Here is a 19,882-nt window from a genome sequence, read left to right as displayed (position 1 = left end):
GCAATCAATAGACACGGAACCTACAAGGGTTAATAATTGTATGAAATGTTAATTTACACACGACTAATATGTACTTTATAAATTATATCTTGTAGAAAAATTACGAACAACGAAAGACACTTCAAATTATTAGTTTTTTCGACCTAAGAAGATGATAAGAATTTAAATATTTTATTAAGCCAACATTTTTAATTTATAATAATTAATGCCAGGAACAGATGCAACCTCTAAGCATTCAATGGATTCACCGTGCAGGTGCCGGGTCCATCGCGTTGAAGGGAGAGGAGCTGCAACTGTGCCTGGGACTTGCAACCCAGGTGTGGGTTTTAAGGGCCCCTATCTAACGCGCCCCTATCTAACGCGCGTTAAACACCCACCTCCACCGTCCAAGCTCCTCTCTATATCTAACCAAATTTGGAAAGAACCTACTAGGGCTGCCTTCGAAGTACGTTCCAAGAATTAATTGACGTGAGTTATGGACAGGCCCAAGTCTTTTGATAGGTTGTAGAGAGATTTAGTCGTTATACCTCTCACTCACACTTATAACGCGTACAAATTCACGACGAACCTATTTCGAGTGACTTCGTTAGTGAGCTCGTAATATTCATTGAGTAATATCTTTGGGGATGTCGGTTTCCCAAGGAACCGTCAGCTCTATTATCACAACGCGCTTTAAAATTCGCGAATACATAAATCATTATAGTCACTTAAACGCATTGAGATAAAATTTTAGTAATGCTGGCGACCAATATTCAATTAAGGTGCGTCATTTTAATGCTAATGGGATGCAAAAATTTCCTATGTCGAACCACTCGTTCTACATCCCTAAACTCATTGCATGGATCTTTTATTTGGCATTCTCGTCTTACCGAATAAAAGACTTTAATATATCCGTATCTTGGCCCTTCTTACTTGATCCTAACCCTTCTAACCCTTGATGCTAACCCTTCTGTTACTCTGTGCCTCTATCATAAACTGCTTATGGAATTGAAGTCTTGACTATAGCTCTGAAGCATCTTTGTATTTTGGGAGCGATGTATCATGGGATCTCCCCAGGATATATATCTTGGAAATTCTTAGGTGTTTATAGAGCTTCGATGTTTTTTTTAGACTCGTCCAAAATTATTGCGAACCCTGAATAAAGCTGATGAATCAGCTGATAGCGCGAGCCAGAGCCAGAGCCACAACTTTAACATCTTTATGAGACCTGCATCTAATTTTGAAAAAAGGTTTTATTAAAATCATAGGCGAGAAAAGGCCAATTTAAACGTTAGGTAATTATCGTAGATCCAAGCTTTTTTTGACGTTACTGATCTATTGGCTATCTACCTTGTTGAGATCGTTTAATTCGATTCCTTCTAAAGATGGAGTACGATCTAAATTATCAATCTTACGACCGAGAAATTTAAATGGTGCATTTTCCGTAACCATCGAAACGCATTGACCGCCTAACGGTAATCCCGGATCGTATGAGGTGTATCTTGTATTCCGCCTACCGAACAGACAGAACAGTGACATTTATTTGGTTTTGTCCTCAATCCATGTGTCCACTCACAGAATTTATCCACTTCATTTAATAGTACTGGACAGTGTTTGGGGTAACGTGTCAGTATTGCGAGATAGTCAGCGAAGGCTAAAATGGATTCTGTGTATTTATTGTTGAACTTGATCCGATACCCCTATTTCTTCTCCTTGCTTTTCTTTACTAAGATATTAATTACAATATTAAATACTATTGGAGATGAACGACAGTCTTGAAATAGTCCTACATTGTCACTCAAAGTTTTTGAAGGGCATTCTTTAGTTATTATAGAAAATTTTGAATAATATGACGCCATCATAACACTAACTAGGGATGGAAAGTTTACCATTTTAGCGCGAAGAGCATTAATTCATGTTGTATCGACCCGAAGGCGTTTTCCAAGTCTATCCAACAAACTGTAATTTGCCTCTCACTTTTCCTGGCATCTTTTAAACTCTCCGACAGAAAAGTGATGTGTTCTAGGTATCCAGAAACCTGATTTAGCCTAAAATACCTGTTAAATTTTGTTCGTCGGGATCCCTATATAGTTTGACACTTTTAGGAACTTCGTACGTGTTATTAAAATGGTAAAATTCGCTTTAGAATTCCGTATAAGATATGTATTTTTACCAGCGATTTTATCTTGAATGGGTAGTTTTGAAACCCTCGACAAGTTTAACTTAAATAGCCGACTTGCGAGTGGAAAAAAAAGAACTTGAAACGGCATGATTTTAGAGGCAAGTGAATGAATGTACAGAATTTAAACTTTGCCCTTTCAATTCAAAAAAAAAACTTTCAGTTATACAGTATCAACGTTTTTGGTCAAAATACTTTTCCGCTCTGAACTCCGTTCGCTGTTCCGAATCAGCGATAATCTATTTAAAACGCGAAGCTGGAGTCGTTTGCCGTACAAATTCGTGGAACTAAAAGTTTCACGTAATTTCATTGTTAACTGTTGTTGATAAGAGCGAAATAAGTAATTGGCTTTCTTGTTTATCTATACTTATTTACAAAATAGAAAAACTTTGTTTTCACTACGTGCAAAAAGGGAGTGGAGTTTTTTATTTGATATACAGAGAACGCGAGAATCAAAATATTTTTTGTCTTATAAGTGTAGATTAGAGATAAAACTCTTATACACTAGTTGTATCGAGAAAAAATGGTTTATTATGGGCGAGGATCAAAAGAACGAGAATAAAATCCACACATTGATTTATCATTCGATAATGCTTCACTTATAAAACCTCTTTGTAAATTTGTGGCAGTTTCAATATATTTTAAATTGTACTTATATTTTAAACGTTTGCTTGAATTCTACTCATACTATCATTAACTTGGAAATGTACGAGTGGCTGTAGTCATTATACACTGAGTGTCAGACAGCCTGAACACAGATCTGCGTCCTTAAAGTAGTATTGACAGAATGTGTGTGAAGGAGAATAACATTTCCTTGTATATTAAAATATACATATAAAATATTCAAGTTATTGATTATGTTATTTTAAACGTAATTAAATTAAATTTTTAACTGTAAATTTTTTGTGTAGACCTTCATTCAATGTCAATATTTTGGCATAATAAAATTGATTTGTAAATTATTATATAAATTGACAATACGTAAGTTCCATTTGCTTTTGAAACAAATACAGTAGAAATGACAATTAATATAGGTCAGGCTGCTCTCATCTAGAAATGTTGTAAATATTTTATTACAAGAGCATTTTAAATAAATTGAAAATGTTTATATTTTTAAAGTTGTAAATAAGTAATTATTGCCATACATATATATATAATTATAAAAACATAAAAATAGACATAATACAAATATGGTTTTATTTTTTGTTCCAAATTTAAAATAAGTCGATTTCATAAAAAATTTATTAATGTCAGTCACCTATTTGTCAGTTAATCGATAACTTAGCTTCAAATATATATCTTACGATAACGGGGCAATGTCGCCTTTTGTAGTTTATCGATAACAATCGATATTGTTTTACAAATAATATATATTGTAGTACATAATTGGTAAATAATATATTTAAAACCCTTTTCTTTTGTATATAATACAAAAAGTAAATATTTAAGATTAAAATCGTATTCACGCCTACAAATGGCAACTTCGAAAATATTTGAATAATGGATTCGCCGGGCATAACGTATTAAGGTAATCAATATGCATGTTCTTGTGAGAGCGCAATGGTTTTAATGAAACCTAATAAAAGACAACCATAAATCTATTTAGCTTTAATTTTTATGTTTGTGATCCCATTTTACGATGGTGTTATTGTTCTGACTTCAGGTTTTTTAATGGTTATTTTACATATGTGTATTACGATTAATAAGATTTTCTTTGAAGACAAGTAAAATCATAATCAAAATCAAGTTAATAGAAATGTTTGTCCTAAACAATGAGAGAGCAATAAAATATATCAGAAAAATGACAATACTATTTGGGACTTTTAAAGTCAAAAGTATATATCAATATTTTATGGTAAAAATATAATAAGTAATTGTAAACATGTCAATATTAAATTTTAATCTAAGAGACAATATTTAGTTGTTAAAAAAATATATGTAACGAAATTTTACAAATCTGACAGTTTGCAAAAAGAGCCATCTATCGAAGTAACTACAGGGTATTTGTAATTCCTTCAAATTCTTTATTTTACCTCCAGAGTTGTGCGATTACCTCTTGTCGATAAAATATATATGACAATATATAATCCGCATAAGCGTATGAAACTCCCACACACGAGGAAAAAATAAAAATCATAGAATGGAACACCATCTATAGTTTGTTTTCGACCCATACATTTAAGTCACCAATATGTTAAGTTATACATGATAAACGATAGATGGCGCTATTTACAATTACTTACTAGAGTATACCGTGACCTTCTCTTAACTTATTGTATTATTTTTTTAACACGTTCTAAAACTGACGGGTACAATTCCCGGGAGAATTTTAATACCTTGTTCCTCATCAACAAGGAATACACTAAAATTATATAAGGTAGCGAACTTACAAAAAATTTGTTTCTTCATACTAAAACAATTTTAAATTCTGACATGTAAAAATTATATATTCCTCGTAACGGCTAAATCAACATGCATTATTAAAGAAATAAATATTGGAACACTCTCTGTATAATCAACTTCAACTTCAAAACTAAAAATTAAAACAAATACACCTTTCTTGAGTCAAGTAGCTCTTAGCTAAATTAAATATTAATCAATAGGTTGGTATAAAACCAGTAATTTTTAAAACTACATTTTACAAGGTTATGTTTCTTTAGTAATGTGACTAAATAATGAGACAATTGTAATTGTAATATAATTTTTGGGTATAATGTAAAAATATAAAAAACATTATAAACATCACAATACATAATATACTTAAATTTAATGTAGTTAATATTTGGTGAATGCCAAAAAAACTCAAGAATATAAGTCTTAACTGTCAAGAATATAAGTGTCATATCTGTCAAATAAATTTAAGGTAGCGATATAAAAAAGTAATTTTGCATTTAATTGAATTTTTGTTGTTTTAGATCTACCAACATATGTAGTTCTTAATTGTGATTCAGTCGAGACTTAAATTTTATTTCATTCAAAATTTAATCCCGGATCGTTACTCCTCCATTCTACACGACACTGGCAGAATATACGGTGCACGTCTTTGCACGGATGAAGGCCATATTATTAAAAAAAGTTTTTATTAACAAATTACATATGATTTCTCCACAGCAAAAGTATCAATTATTAAAAGATTTAAAATGTTTTATGAACTTACTCACAAAAATGACACAACCACCTACAAAAAATATCAAAACTGTATTTAAACCAAACATGAGTTTTGAAGTGATGAATGAGAGTGAATGAATGAAAATAAATTATAAACCTGAGAAACGAGTCGGATTCTGGGGAAAATGTTTTGGAAAACATGTCCACTAATGAAGATGCAGAATACTTTATAGTATATTGATATACAACAATTATATTTTAATTTACTTATTGCAATATAAGATATATTTTTCATACTGTTAAATGAGTATATATTTTTTCAGGACGAGACGGTTTTATTTATATATTAATATACAGTCAAAACCGTTTATAACGACATTGAAGGGACCGTATAGTTGCCGACGTTATATCCGATAGTCGTTATAAGCAATGTCGTATACACGAGTATACATATGTAGTTATATTATCATAGTTATCTATCTAGAATAGGTTGTATGGGTTATAATATGGTATGTTAATACTATAATATATAAAGGAGTCAAAAAAGATTTATTACGAAATAATTAGGTACAAAAGTAATCAGTCATTTTGGTCTGTTTTGTTTTAGCCCAGTCTCAAATATTTTTTGCATTTTACGTTTCATACTCCTCAAGGTATGAGTATCACCGGTATCAAAGTGTTCGTTAAAGGCAACAAATTTTTGCAAAATTGTTACAGCGTTAAGAGCCTCGGAAATCGCTGTTGGCTGAAACTGTTCTTCAGAGTCTTGTTGGTCTTCGTTTTCTTAGTCAGTGTTACGGTTGTTACTTTCAGCTTCTGCAAGAATTTCTTCCTCAGTTGCTACGGCGCACACGTTCATAGGCGCAATATTCATTCAAGCGGTTGGTCGTTATAGCCGATGAATATCGATAAAATTTCGTCGTTGTAAGCGATATGTCGCTGTATCCGATGTTGTTATAAGCGGTTTGTTTACTGAATAGTTTACTAGGGATTCGGACGGGACCATACAATCTGGTTGTAATAACCGATAGGTCGTTGTAAACGATGTCGTTATAACGGTTTTGACTGTAATTGACATTAATTTAGGCAGATTCTGACTTGATTATCCGGACAGCGGTGGATTTACACTAGGGGCAGTCGGGGCAAGTGCCCAGGGCGGCAAATGTTTTAGGGCGGCAAAATTTTGATAGTGATAAATTTTTTTTTTTAGTTTTATTGAGATTCCCCAATATATTCAATTCATTCATTATTTATGAATTGTAATTTTGGCACTTTTTTAGTAAAAATTAATAATCAAAATGATTTAATCAATTTGTTTCCTTGGAGATTTCAAATAATAATCGATTTTTCTATTAAATAAAAAAACAAATATTTATTTATGTTTTTAGAATATATAATATAAAAAAGTTTCTGCAATAAATTAGTTATTTTAATTTTTAAAAATGAAATACATAAACTATAAGTTTAAGGGGGAAAATACGTGTAGAAGGCCGTTTTCATGCTGATTTTTATCAATTTTTTTAATGTATAAAAAATTAATATTATTGATTGAAAATATCAGGTTATTTCATACATATATTTAAGAGTATTTATTCGTATTAAACAACAATATAACTTATCAATAGCACAGAAAAATTGTTTAAATAAAAATGTCGCTTATGATGGAGGTCTATATTCAGCGTAATTGTAAAAAGAAAATGAATTTTTCTGTGCCATTGATTTTAGATAAAAATTATATCTTCTATAGTGCACACCAACTGTGAAGTCGGAAGACAACCTACGATGTGTATCAGCTGAAATCTCCGCTACTTTTCAAGTTGTATTGTCGTAAAATATGGAAAAATATAAATATATGTATGAAATAACCTGATAGTTTCAATATATAACATTAGTTTTCATACCTTAAAAAAATTATTAAAAAATCAGCATGAAAACGTCTTTCTACACGTATTTCCCCCCTTAAGTAAAATTCTAGTAATAGGGCGGACTTTTTTCCGGTGCCCAGGAGCGGCATTGACTTTAAATCCGGCCCTGTATCCGGACATATACTCCCCCTTAAATACCTCGTGTGTATCAAGCGCGTTGTTGAATTTACATTAAAAAGGTGTCTATCTAAAAGACAATGTTTCAGTTGGATAATTAAAGTGATATAAGCAAATTGTAATAAATATTTGCATGTCACTATTTTGAGTGAAATAAATTATGATTAGCGTTCAAATAAACCTGCCGGGATTTTGTGATCCGACTTTTATTAGATATTAATATATAACGATTTGCTGATAATGCGACAAGAAAGTACAATAATTAAGGATTATGCTCAATAAATTGGTAGCTCTTTTATGAGTACTGGAAGAGTGTTCTGTAACCACTATTTACCGTCAACCTTTCGAATGAAATCACTCGTTTGATGATCTAAATACCAATATTTTTTCAAAATTAAAACGCCATCAAAACCATAGATATAACATAGATAATCTCTTTGGTGCTATAAGTTTAAAGCTTGTTAGTTATCTTTATATCAAATTCTCCAATAATTTTTGTTATCTCAATTACATATGTACCAAGTAAAGCGAGTTCAGTCGCTTCCTGTAATATTGAAAGGAAAGATTACACCACTAGCAACTTTTTGTTATACTTGCATTTTAGTATTTTGATATGAGAACATATTTTCAATTCGCAAACCACAATGACTCATTTCGAAAAAATCAGAATTAATTAAAAAGAAAAAAACTGCATTTATTAGTCTACTTTTATGATAATAATCAGACTTGAAATTGTATCGGACCAAATTTAAGCGTACATTAAGTTTCTTCGTGTATTTTCTACAAATCGACAAGAAATAGGCGTATGTATATACAACGCAAGGTTTGGGTTTAAAAAAAATCAAAATAAGAAACCATATACAACTTAAAGTTTATTTTCTAGCCCTGTTTCTGAGCTATTTCACGTGCCTTCGCCTTTTCCAGTTTGGCGATGCGCGCGTTTGACTTGTTACCGAGGGCGCCACCGCCCCAATGTCTTCGGAGTTCCTCGTAACGTTCATTGAAGTTGGTCCTGATGGCTTCCACTACCTTCGAGAAGGCAGCTCGATCACCAGACTCCACCTGTATCCATCAATACATGTAGCTCGGGATAGATAATACGTTATACATAGTCTGAATGTTAAAAACTTCAGATAATTCTATTGGTGGTAGAATGATTTTCCTCATGGCATTTGGATAGCAAATAAATCATCATTACATTGAAGAAATTAAGATATAATATTAATATTATGTTAATGTTTATACTAACATGAGTTAAGGCCAAACATGTGCATGTCTTCCTGTGCACTAGCGCTCCAAGACGAGACTTGCCCTTAACAATGCAGTATGGGACACCCATCTTACGGCACAGAGCGGGGAGGAAAAGCACCAACTGCAATACACAATTACACCTTTAAACATTTCTGTAATAGAATCGTAATATTAAGACTATATTACAATAATCAGAGTCGTTTGTCTTCATGCAGCATTAATTCAAAAATTTAAATTAATGCCTCAGGTGAAGAAATTCTTACATCATAATGGGCAATGAAATTAAAATTGACACTTCTTGAAACAAAATATTAAATTACAAACACAAACTGTCTCCAAAAAATACAACTGACTTAAGCAATCTTTGACTAAATTGTAGGGTAAATAAAGGTATGTATTTGCAACTCACCTCAATGGGATCAACATCATGTGCGATCACAACCAGCTGTGCCTTCTTCTTTTCCACGAGCTTGGTAACGGTGTTGGTACCGGAACGGATGGTATTTGGCCTTTTTGCTGGCGGCTCATCTTTCTTGGCGACCTGAGATTTAAGATGCTTAGAAATATTGTCTTCACAAATATCACATGTAAATAAACTAATTTACTATCAGAGATCTTGGTGGATCGTCGTCATGGCACTCAGATCTGGTTTTAACATCATTTATATAAGCCGTATATACAAATATATGAATAATACAAGTATTAAACATTGATTCAAACGTTACCTTGGCCTCGGCAGCTTTACGAAGTCGTTCCTTCCTGACTGCCTCGGTCTCAGGTCTGTATTTCTCCAAGATCTTAAACAGACCTTTGGCTGAAATTTAACACTAAATATTAATATAAGTATATATAAGACTAAACATATAATTTGGTATATGTATATTCAGTGTTAAAAAGCTCGTATATTTTTGTGATAATCATAGTGATTCATCGTTGCATTTTTTTTTCATCATTTGCTAGCCTACTTTTTATTATGAAACTACTTTAGATCTTGTTTGTAACTTAATAATTAAACATTAAATTGATAAATGTCTAAGTGTGACATAATTTTTGGTAATTACTTACTACAACAGTAAAAAAAAATATATTTTCAAGTTAACATCATAAAGGCATAATTTTTTAACAACTATCGAAATAAAGTCCCCAGTCATATGAACCTGTGGTCTTGTCTAGGGTCTGTGTGAACTGGTTGATTGGAGGCGGCACTTTGAGACGGCGCTGCAGCACCGCCTTCTGCCTCTGGATGCGGATGTACTTGGGCCATCTCACAAAGCGGGAGAGGTCACGGGTTGGCTGGATTCCTTGACCTGGTGATCACAGTATTTTCGGTATTAATTTAATAATTAATGTAGTTCCTGAGTAACTGGTTAAAGCTTCATACAAATGATTTTTTTTAGATTATATTTATATATATTTACAAGTAATATCCACTGTCTACTTATCCATATATCATCCTAAACAGGTTAAGCAATGATAACAATGGAGTTAAGTAAATAAATGCTATGAACTTCTAATACTACTAACAGATAATAAGGCCAATCAGTGTTAAAAAGCTCGATATTTACAACCACATGGGGATTCGGGTAATGTTTTGCATCATTTTGGCCAATCAAATATTAAATATGGTAATTGGAATTAATAAGCACAACTCACCGATAGCGAAATCCTTAGTTCTCTTTTCGAAGAGTGGGTTGACAACCTTTTTAGGTTCAACTTTCTTCACCACCAAGGGAGCGGCGGCTACTTTCTTCCCTACCTTCTTTTTCGGCTAAAACACCAATAGAATCATAAGCAATCACATACTTAATAGGAGATAAACTAAATCATGTAGAATACATCAGCGATCTTGGTGGAAAAGTGTAATCATGGCACTCATTCAATGTTTTAACATCATGGTAAGAGTGAGGTTATCTCAGTTGGTGATTAAAATTAATTGAAAATACACGAAAATATGAAGGAACGAATGAATATATTTAAATCTTATAAATGAATTACAATTACCTACTTATTTTAAACAATCTAATTTCGGATTTGTTTTGGCGTTGTAACGAAAACAACTTAACACGGTCCGCACTTTAGATTTAATGCATCACACATTTTTGAATAAACGGGTAAAAATACAGAATAATTAAAGACGCACATGGTTTTTACCTTCTTCTGCACCATCTTGATTAAACTTTAATAAAGTGATCTAACGGCCACGAACAGATTCGTGACCCAAAAGAAACACCAACCTTTCGGCGAAAATGGCCGAATCAAAAAGAATGGCTAGCAAACGTCACCGTCAGATGTCAGAGAGAGCCACAGAGAAAATATTTGATAGATAATCATTAATATCACTTACTAGACACACAGATAAAAAAATTGTTTTAAAATACTTTCTTTCAACTTTGCTGAATTGGGAGCCTGGAAATAAAGAAAATAACTAATATTTTTTAAGGTTTTATTTTTTAAATTTTCAATAGTTTTGATTTTGATTGATTTTTTTTATTTTGTATAAACATTTAAATGACTTTGTGTGTAGTTTTATTACGATTTAAAATATATAAAGTAGTCCTTAAAAAAATATATCCATGTGGAGTAATAAATAATGTTATGATTTGCTTGTAAGTTTTATTATTACCAAATGTTGTTAAACTTATCGAAATTTTACCGCAACCATAAAAACCGATACAAATATATTTTAATAAATTCCAGAAATGTTTATTTTGAACTGCTTTATATTATATTTAGGTAAGGAAATTTAAGTCATGGAGTGCAGTGAAATGTTTTGAATTACACGTAACTCAAATATTTTTTGTTTTTTCACTATGAATTAATTATCAAGTCTAAAGAATAATTCCCCACTCTGAATCTTATATAACTTTTTAAAGTGATACCATAGTTTACTACATTATAATGTCCATGTAATTTTTTCGAAACCTTTAAAGAATAGTCTTTAATATTGTTGAAGTAGAAAGTTGTTAAGCGTTACAAGATGTGTGTGGTCCACAGATGAACAATAATTTTAAAATCTTGCTCTTACAACTGATTCTTGTTAATAAAATCGTTCAATTTAAAACTTTTAAATGATATTACTTAATGTGTAACGTGGTCTGTAATGTTGATATTTTACGTATCCTAGTTATGGCATAGAAAACTTTTGTAGTTTTCGGCCATTCACTGGAAATATCATGAGTAGGTGTGATAGCATACAACGTAACAATGGAACTTTAAAATTTATATATTAGGTTTTGTTTTTTTTTTCATATTTTTGTTAAAATTAATCAATTTTATTTTTTGTTCAGCCTTTTCATCGGTTACTCTAAGTGTCAAAGTTAATATGGAAGGCACATTAAGTTTGGGAAAAGATGTGATGGCATCACTTTCACACTTTTTTGGCAACAGCTTCGTTAACACTCGACGATCTATGACAAACATTGTTGAAGAAGATTCCATTACAGATATAGTCCGATCAAGTCTCCTCTGCCGTGATATATCATTTTGTAAAGATACTCGTTTATTTGTGGAGGAATATTTGATTGTTTTAGCGAGGTCCATACATACTATACTTGATAGCATTGTTGGTAATGATTTTAAGAAATTAGTTTTCGAAAGTCAATTAAAACATTACATGGAAATAGTAAGGAATATTCTAGAAATAGCAAATAAAAAAATTACCGATGACAAAGTAATATACTTTTGGATACATGCGATAAAGAAAATATGTGCAAAGTTCCAAGAAATGGCAATGATTTTGGTGGAAGAGGACATACAAATTAATGTTGAAAAGGCGCAAACTTTGAAAAAGCAGTTGAAGCAAAAGATAGTTATAGCGACTGCGTTGGTTGAAATGAAATATCAGACCAAACTGTGCGTGGTATACGACATTTGTGTAAAGTCCTATGAAGTTACAAAATCATTGAGCACATTACTGGAAAGCTTCAAGTCACTGTCGGAAGTGAAAGTCAGGTTATTTATCCGTCACTTTTATGAAGCGCTTTTCGATTCCTCGTTTTATTCTAACTTAGACGAAGTGACTGCCCACGAGCTGCAAGTTATACTCAACGACATGGCGTATTCCAGCGAAACGCCCACAAAGGAATTGCTCTCGACCGTCCATAAAATAGTCGAGGCGAGAATAGAGTTGTTAAAAAATAATGAAGAGGAGAAATTATCTCACGACGCTTTATTGGTTCAGTCTATATTATCAGACATGGACCATTTTTACAGTGTACACAAAGCGGAACCTTTCGCAGATTTTTTCCAACATTTTAACTATTGGGCTGTTGGTGACGTACAAATAAATAAACACATACGGCTGGTCATGAAAGATATCGGCAAGGAATTGTGGACGGTGTCCAATGACCTATCAATCAAATTGGTGAATGAGGTGCAAGTGTTTTTGGAGATGACAATTGGTCCTGAATCCTGATTAAAAATGTATTCTGATAATTTGTTTATAACACACTCTAGCTCCGATTTATTTGAACTCCCCTACGAAATACATTTCAAAATATTGTCGTTTAATTGCAGAAAGTAAAATTATATTATATACTTTCATTGTATATTACTTTGAGAAATTTATATGATTAAATAATTTATTTTTATAATCTTTATATATATTTTTAATTATAATTATTTTATACATTGTTACCAACATTCACATAAAAAAATACAAGAATAAAATTTTAACATGTAATTAAAATACTGGTCTTTGATGTCTAATTCATGTCGACTTTTATTTTTAGCTTAATATGATTACTGGACATAACTTGGACGGTAATTTTGAATAATTAAAATGGTAATATAATGAGAAGGCCTATTAGAAATCGCCTAGTCAAAACTCATATCAGCAATATTGCGTTACTAAAATTGGTAGGAGCTAAAACAGGTTTTAATGACATTTATCCCTTTGTAATAGTAAATTCTGTTAGTAACAAAATTGAATTGAAGCGTGTTGAGGAACCAATGTCAACATTGACTGACCTTTGATTTGAAGCAAAAGCGAGATATTCTAGAGTGTAGATGAGTTCTCTTATTAATAGTATAAATACGAAGGTTGTGAGAGTCTAGGAACGGATAGCAAAAACATGAATTTTTATATTTATTATATTAACAATCCACTCCATTATTTAACTTACGAATTTCGCTACAAATTTCAATTACGAATATCGCTAAAATAGTATTTATCGAATATATTTAATTTCAAAACCAACTGTTCTTATATTATAAAACAGGTAAGAACATGAAAATAATCATCACAAATCATCAAGTAAAGTATCGGTTATCAAGTAGTAGAATTATGATATTGTTATTGTGTTATTGAGATATTGAAGAATGCTTATTAGCATGGATAATAAATCTCTCGATCCGCTCTATGGTTAATGTCGAAGATTTTTTTAAAGTAGAAATCTTTAGGACAAGCTACAAGTTATACTGATAATATCAAAATTCTAACCGAATATCTTTACCGCGAGATGGCGGAGTAAAACTAAGAACAGACAGTCCCTAGTTTTTTACTCAACAATCATCGCAAATCATTACATCAACGCGGGTACATGAATATGAAATCGGACTGTCTGCTTTAATTTGACGATGCGAACGTGTCCTAAGGGTATAACAGTATACTTAGTCCAGGTTTGCATGATTACTACAAACGAACGGTCGCCCGAATTCCTTTCATATACACCTGGGTACTTTAATGTGCTACACTATTTATTTATAAAAACAGTGAATCCTCTGTATGTGGGGTGACGATGTAAATTTGGACTAAGAATACCTGTGTTCCTTATCACACGTTAAGTAAACAGATATTTGCCAATTGCTTGATTAAATTGAATTGATTTTTTGTATTGAGTTAGCTGTATTTCGAGCTAATTACGTTGTTTACTTTAAAGTTGTGAACGAAATTTAATTAAAAATTGTATACAAACATTCTCTCTATATCAAGGATGCCAAATTATAAGTACTTTTTGTAATTTTTAAGTAATGCAGACCGTGGCAAAGCAATAGCTGGTTGTTTATAAGAATGCTAAACTCATCAGAGAAACTTTCTTTGTGAGTTCATCGTCGACTTGGAAATTCCATTACCAATAGCGATCCTCGAACTTCATCAGGTGTCCGTCTATTACGAATTCATCAGGATTATCGCTGTCATATTTACAACACTATTGACATATTTTGTGCAATGACAATTAATAGTGCCTTGTAATTTAACTTTATAAATTTAATTTTACAGCCACATTTCTTTATGTATGTGTTTTTGTAGGTAGATAAAAAATAATCACTGCTGACCATAAATAAACAACCATAAAAAAAATTGATGAATATTTTATATTATTTGAAAAATATTGATTTATTATGTGATCTCTAAATATCGAGACTTTCATGTTGAAGTAGCAAACAATGACGACCAATCAGTGAGCTTGTATTCAATTAAACGGGTTTAGATGTATTTCGATTTCCCTTACCGACATTGTTCATTCATTCAGATGAATTCAATTAATCTTATATAAGAAACATGATTGCGGACATTTTAAAAGATCTCAATGTTACCGCCAATCCTTATCCCTTGTTATTGGTGTAACATTATAATTTGAAATGTTTAAAACTCACTTACTTTTTTTGACAATGACATACTAATTTGTTTATGTTTGCATTTACTATTAAGATTTCTGTAAACCAAAAGTAAAAAGACTTTTGAACATCGCTCAATAGTTATTCAACTATCGTTAGGTGTTGTTTTGTATAAAAAAGTATGACATATACTTAACATATATTACACATATAAAAAATCTACTATCTTTATCATTTGAAATTATAATTTGCATAGATAGTAAAATTTTATTTGAATATTTTGAAGTATTTGTCAACTCGTATAATAAAGACCATTTTCTTATAAAACAAACATTGGTTTAACTTAAGAAAATCAACAATTATCGATAGGACGATTTATCGGTTTTTCTTAAAAACCTTTTTATCCAAAATTTTCTGATGTATTTTTATTCAGGGCTGTCTGTATGCTACCTTAAATCTCTGCGTCTATTTCGCTTCTGTCAGAAAAAAAAATATTTCATAGTACATCTTTATTTAATTAAAAATAAAACCAGCGAATGACGTTTTGACAACGAGTTAATTAAATCCTCAAAAAAGTTCCCTTTAATTAAAACGAACACTTCGGATCATAAATTGAGGAACTTATCTTTGGCAGTCAATTTGTCAACCACTAATTATAGTAAGATTCTTAGAAAAATTAAAACAGACGACGTGATTATGAGAAGTTTAGATTTAAGATCTTAGATTTATCCAAAACTTTAATATCATTATATTAATATGTTGCTTAAATTCATGTTTGAATGAAATACTATTTTAAGTTAGTGTTTTTTTAATATAAACTGATCATTCCAACTTATGGTGGATGGTTATGAAGTCAAAGATTGAAATTACGATACATTAATAGTTTATTCACATGCCTCAAAGGCAGTCAAATTGTTAGTGGAAAGGAACAGAGACGCGGGCAAACTATTATATAGATATATGTTAGAGGCTAGAGCGACACAAAACAGACAGCGGTAGGTGAAAGACAATTATCAAATTCGAAAAGGCGACAATCTTATATATATATGAATGTTAATTTATAGGAACATCAAGATTATATGAAAATATAACCTTAACAATGAGCCTGTTAAAAATGATCTCAGTATATCACAACTTTTGTAAGATATAAAATATGATTATTGCAAAAAATCCTTCCGCGATAAGATCCCTAAGGCAGAGCAATTAATATGCAGAGAAAAATAACTATATATTTTCAATGTTTCATATTATAAAAGACATATAGAAACCGCTTACCTCGATATAAGAATGATGTTATCCAACCGTGTATTGTAAGCGTATGTTGTAAGATTCTATGACAAATAAACAAACGGAAAAATAGCGAGTTGCTACCCTCGCCCTTATATTAAATATTCTGAACAGTTTTATCCGACTGCATCAAAGTGTGATATGTATGTTATTTGTTATTATTATTTGAGGATGTAAAAACGTTTAAGTGGATGGCTCTTAAAGAGTATGTATGTATGTATGTTTTGTTACAGGATACAGCATTGAATGTAGTAAGGAAATTTTTAATTGTTTGATATCTTACCTTCACTATGAAAAAAAATTTTTTTTTTAAGAAAAATTAAAGTATTGCAGTGTGACTTTGAACTATGTTTAATGATTGGAAATAGAAATAAATATGAAAAACTATATTGATTAAAAAAAAAACAACTAGGTACATGAAATGAAAAAGAAACTATGTTGTTTTTTTTTTTAATTTTTACAAACACAAATTTATGAATATAATAAATTTTATAAAATTAATTCACTTAAATGAAAGCAGATCCAACCACCGTCACTCCGGGTAAAGGCGTAATACTAAAGTTGCAATGGAACTTTCAATTTTCACTGACGAGCGCGCCATTGTACAAGCATCAGGGAAACTGGGCTGTCTGAAAATATTACGAGCAAAACGAAAATACTTATAATAATCTCTTACAATTAGTATTATTACTATGAAGTTTTGTATTTAAACTTAAATATAATTAACTTATAACGGCATAATGAAACATTTTCCCGCCAATTTTAGATGCAGCAAATTTAAAGCGTTCCAAATATACAACAACTTACCTTACCCGTATACTTATCAATAAAATTTTTCCTTGGCTTATAATGTGAAGTACTCATAGATGTTAAGAGAGCTGAAAAGGTAAGGTTAGAAACGATTGTAATTTAAATGTAATATGCTACCTGATTTGTTGTAATATAATGATAATAGAGTGACTTCGATACATATCAGTACATCATATTAGTGACCAACATGTTTTGTCAAGTGATGAGCAAAAAAATCAATATAATGTACCGGATATCGCTTTGAAACTGATGATCCAATAAACTGTTTTAAATAACTATATCCTTTCTGCTTTTCTTCATATTTTACTTTGAAGAAAATAAGTAAGGAACAACATATGAATGAAATAAAACGATGCTAGTGACGTTTCGGTTATACCTCGATTTTGTTACGGGAGCAGTTTGCTGCTATCGAATAGTCTCAACAACGACGTTCTCATAAATATATATCCTTGAATATATCCTGATATATATGTATAAATATAAATATAAACTTACTGTACGTATTATGATTAATTTTACAATATTCGATGGCATGTTTCGTTGTATAACAACAAGATTTATTTGATACCGCGCTCATTGAAGAGGAAACGTAGCGATTCAATAAATGTAGCTAACCGAGACAACGCACCAGCTTTCAGTGTATTTGATTACTTACCTTTTCGGATATCTTTACGCTTTATGATTTAATTCATATATAACACAAGTACATTTAAATAAAATGTTTATCCATTGAAAGTAAATATTATTAAAGACTAATGTAAGTATATAGGTATGTACTAGGTTACGTCCCGTATAATTAAATGAAGATTTTTTATTTATCTATACAAATAAATTAATTTGAAGTGTCCGTTTGTAATATTGAAATAACCGCTTTTTTACTACATGCATACGAAAATGAATATATTTACGGTACATACACCAAAAAATTTTTTTTTTTAAATTTTTGTCTGTCTGTCTGTCTGTTTGTCCCGGCTAATCTCTGAAATGGCTGGAACGATTTTTGCGGGACTTTTATTGGCAGGTAGCTGATGTAATAAGGAGTGACATAGGGTACTTTTTCTCATCCCGAAATTATAACGCTCGAGTGGGAGGCAGGGAACATACGGAGCTTGAATTTTTTCATTGTTTCTTACGCAGACGGAGTCGCGGGTAACAGCTAGTCATAAATAAAGAAATAGATTATTTAATAGAATTTGTATAGGCTGGGTTTAATAAGTCTTTATTAAAAATTACACAAATGTGTACAAGCGAATAGTATGTACAATTTTCTATAATCAACATAAAATGGAAATCTTAACCAATATTATAGCCTTCCTTCCTTAGTTGTTGATTACTTAACTAGTGTACAAATTAAAATATCGAAAAAAGTCAGCATTAATACGATACTCGCTCTCACATATAAGTGGAGGTGAGCGTTTAACGCGCGTTAGACAGGGGCCCCTTAAACCTATACCTGGGTCGCAAGTCCCAGGCACTGTTGAAGCTCCTCTGCCTGCAACGCGATGGACCCGGCACCCGCACGGTGAATCCATTGAATGCTGAGAGGTTTCAGCTCTCTAATGGTTATAATGTTTTTTGTAATAGAATAAAAAAAAACATAATTTTAGAGTTTCAATTATGTAATAGCTAAAATCACAGCATTTTTGTACTCTGAAGTTAAAAGGCGTTTACGTAACGAAGCAAAAATGCATTAGACACAATGATTCTTCCCAATCTAATGCAACCTTAAAGCATCTACTTGTAAAAACAAATAAAAAATTCAATTGTCTGAAAAGATTTTGTCCATGTATGTGGTGTCGTAAAATGCTCGTTCTGCTTAGTTCTCCGGTTATTTTATTAGTCAAGTGTTGTAGTTTTATTGTAGAAAACCAGGGACGAGTTACGTCGCCAGACTCTTGCCATCGGGGAAACATTTATGAACTACTTGTTTGCCTCTTACATGTTATAAAGAAATGATAGACTTTATTTCGTCATTCATGTTTTATTAACTTGGTATTAAATTTAAAAAAGATACTTATGTAACAGAAATAAGAGGAGCTAAAATGACTAAGAGATGACTTGCCGGCGACGAGGTGTGGAGTGGTGTGATGTATCGAGGAGAGGAGAGGTGTGGTGAGGAGAGGAGTGATTATTTAAAGAGCATTTTTGGATGTAATTATTCATTAATTTGAGAGAATTGAAAAAGAAACAAGTTATTTACCAAGAAATCGTACTGTTTTAATTATTATTTTCTTTAAAAACTCAGTTGTGTTTTGTCATTAAAGTAATGCTTATTTTAAAAATACAATTTCCAAAATAACACTTTCATATATAGAATTGGTTTATGGACATTGAAACAAACGCTGGCTGTGTTATCTCGAGTAACTTTTGTAATGAAATTAATGTAATTGTAACATTGCTCATATGTACAGTACGCGTTAACAAAGTGAGTTCTGCATTCGTCCGTCAAACCCCTGAGTAGGGGAGGCTACATTATATGTATTTTAATGGTTTCATAAATAAGGATATTGCTATATATATATATAGCAGTCTCTGCCATTAATTTTCCTGCTTCCCGTCTAAATAAACGACTGTTTAAGGCCACTAAGTGTTGTTTGGTTTCGAGAGAGGTTTATCCAAGTAAGTAATAAATTGCTATTAATAATAAATAATTTGAATTGGTATTTTT

At 31.4% G+C, this 19,882-nt stretch overlaps 2 protein-coding genes and 1 non-coding gene across 4 annotated transcripts; 1 reads left to right on the top strand and 2 right to left on the bottom strand.

The window, feature by feature from the left end:
• Positions 1-8,167: 8,167 nt before the first annotated feature.
• LOC116767384 (large ribosomal subunit protein eL8) lies at positions 8,168-10,871 on the bottom strand. The gene is made up of 7 exons (XM_032657681.2): positions 10,711-10,871; positions 10,213-10,327; positions 9,717-9,866; positions 9,285-9,373; positions 8,969-9,100; positions 8,558-8,680; positions 8,168-8,370 (listed from the first exon to the last, which is right to left on the bottom strand). Exons 1-7 carry the CDS (start codon positions 10,723-10,725, stop codon positions 8,188-8,190), a joined length of 807 nt encoding a protein of 268 aa, XP_032513572.1. The 5' UTR covers positions 10,726-10,871; the 3' UTR covers positions 8,168-8,187.
• Positions 10,094-10,164, bottom strand: LOC116770719 (small nucleolar RNA SNORD36). Its single transcript, XR_004353548.1, has one exon. It is a non-coding gene; the product is annotated as a small nucleolar RNA SNORD36 (small nucleolar RNA).
• A 297-nt stretch (positions 10,872-11,168) lies between the features above and the next one.
• Positions 11,169-13,157, top strand: LOC116767204 (uncharacterized). 2 transcript variants are annotated; one of them, XM_061527098.1, is made up of 2 exons: positions 11,169-11,292; positions 11,847-13,157. In XM_061527098.1, exons 1-2 carry the CDS (start codon positions 11,259-11,261, stop codon positions 12,971-12,973), a joined length of 1,161 nt encoding a protein of 386 aa, XP_061383082.1. In that variant the 5' UTR covers positions 11,169-11,258; the 3' UTR covers positions 12,974-13,157. The 2 variants fall into 2 exon arrangements, with proteins under 2 accessions (XP_061383082.1, XP_032513311.2); XM_032657420.2 differs by lacking the exon at positions 11,169-11,292 and adding an exon at positions 11,317-11,340.
• Positions 13,158-19,882: the final 6,725 nt, after the last annotated feature.

The sequence above is a fragment of the Danaus plexippus genome, assembly GCF_018135715.1.
Source record: "Danaus plexippus chromosome 3 unlocalized genomic scaffold, MEX_DaPlex mxdp_34, whole genome shotgun sequence".
NCBI lineage: Eukaryota > Metazoa > Arthropoda > Insecta > Lepidoptera > Nymphalidae > Danaus > Danaus plexippus.
Note: the sequence above shows the minus strand (reverse complement) of the source record. Positions and strands in the feature narration are given on the sequence as shown.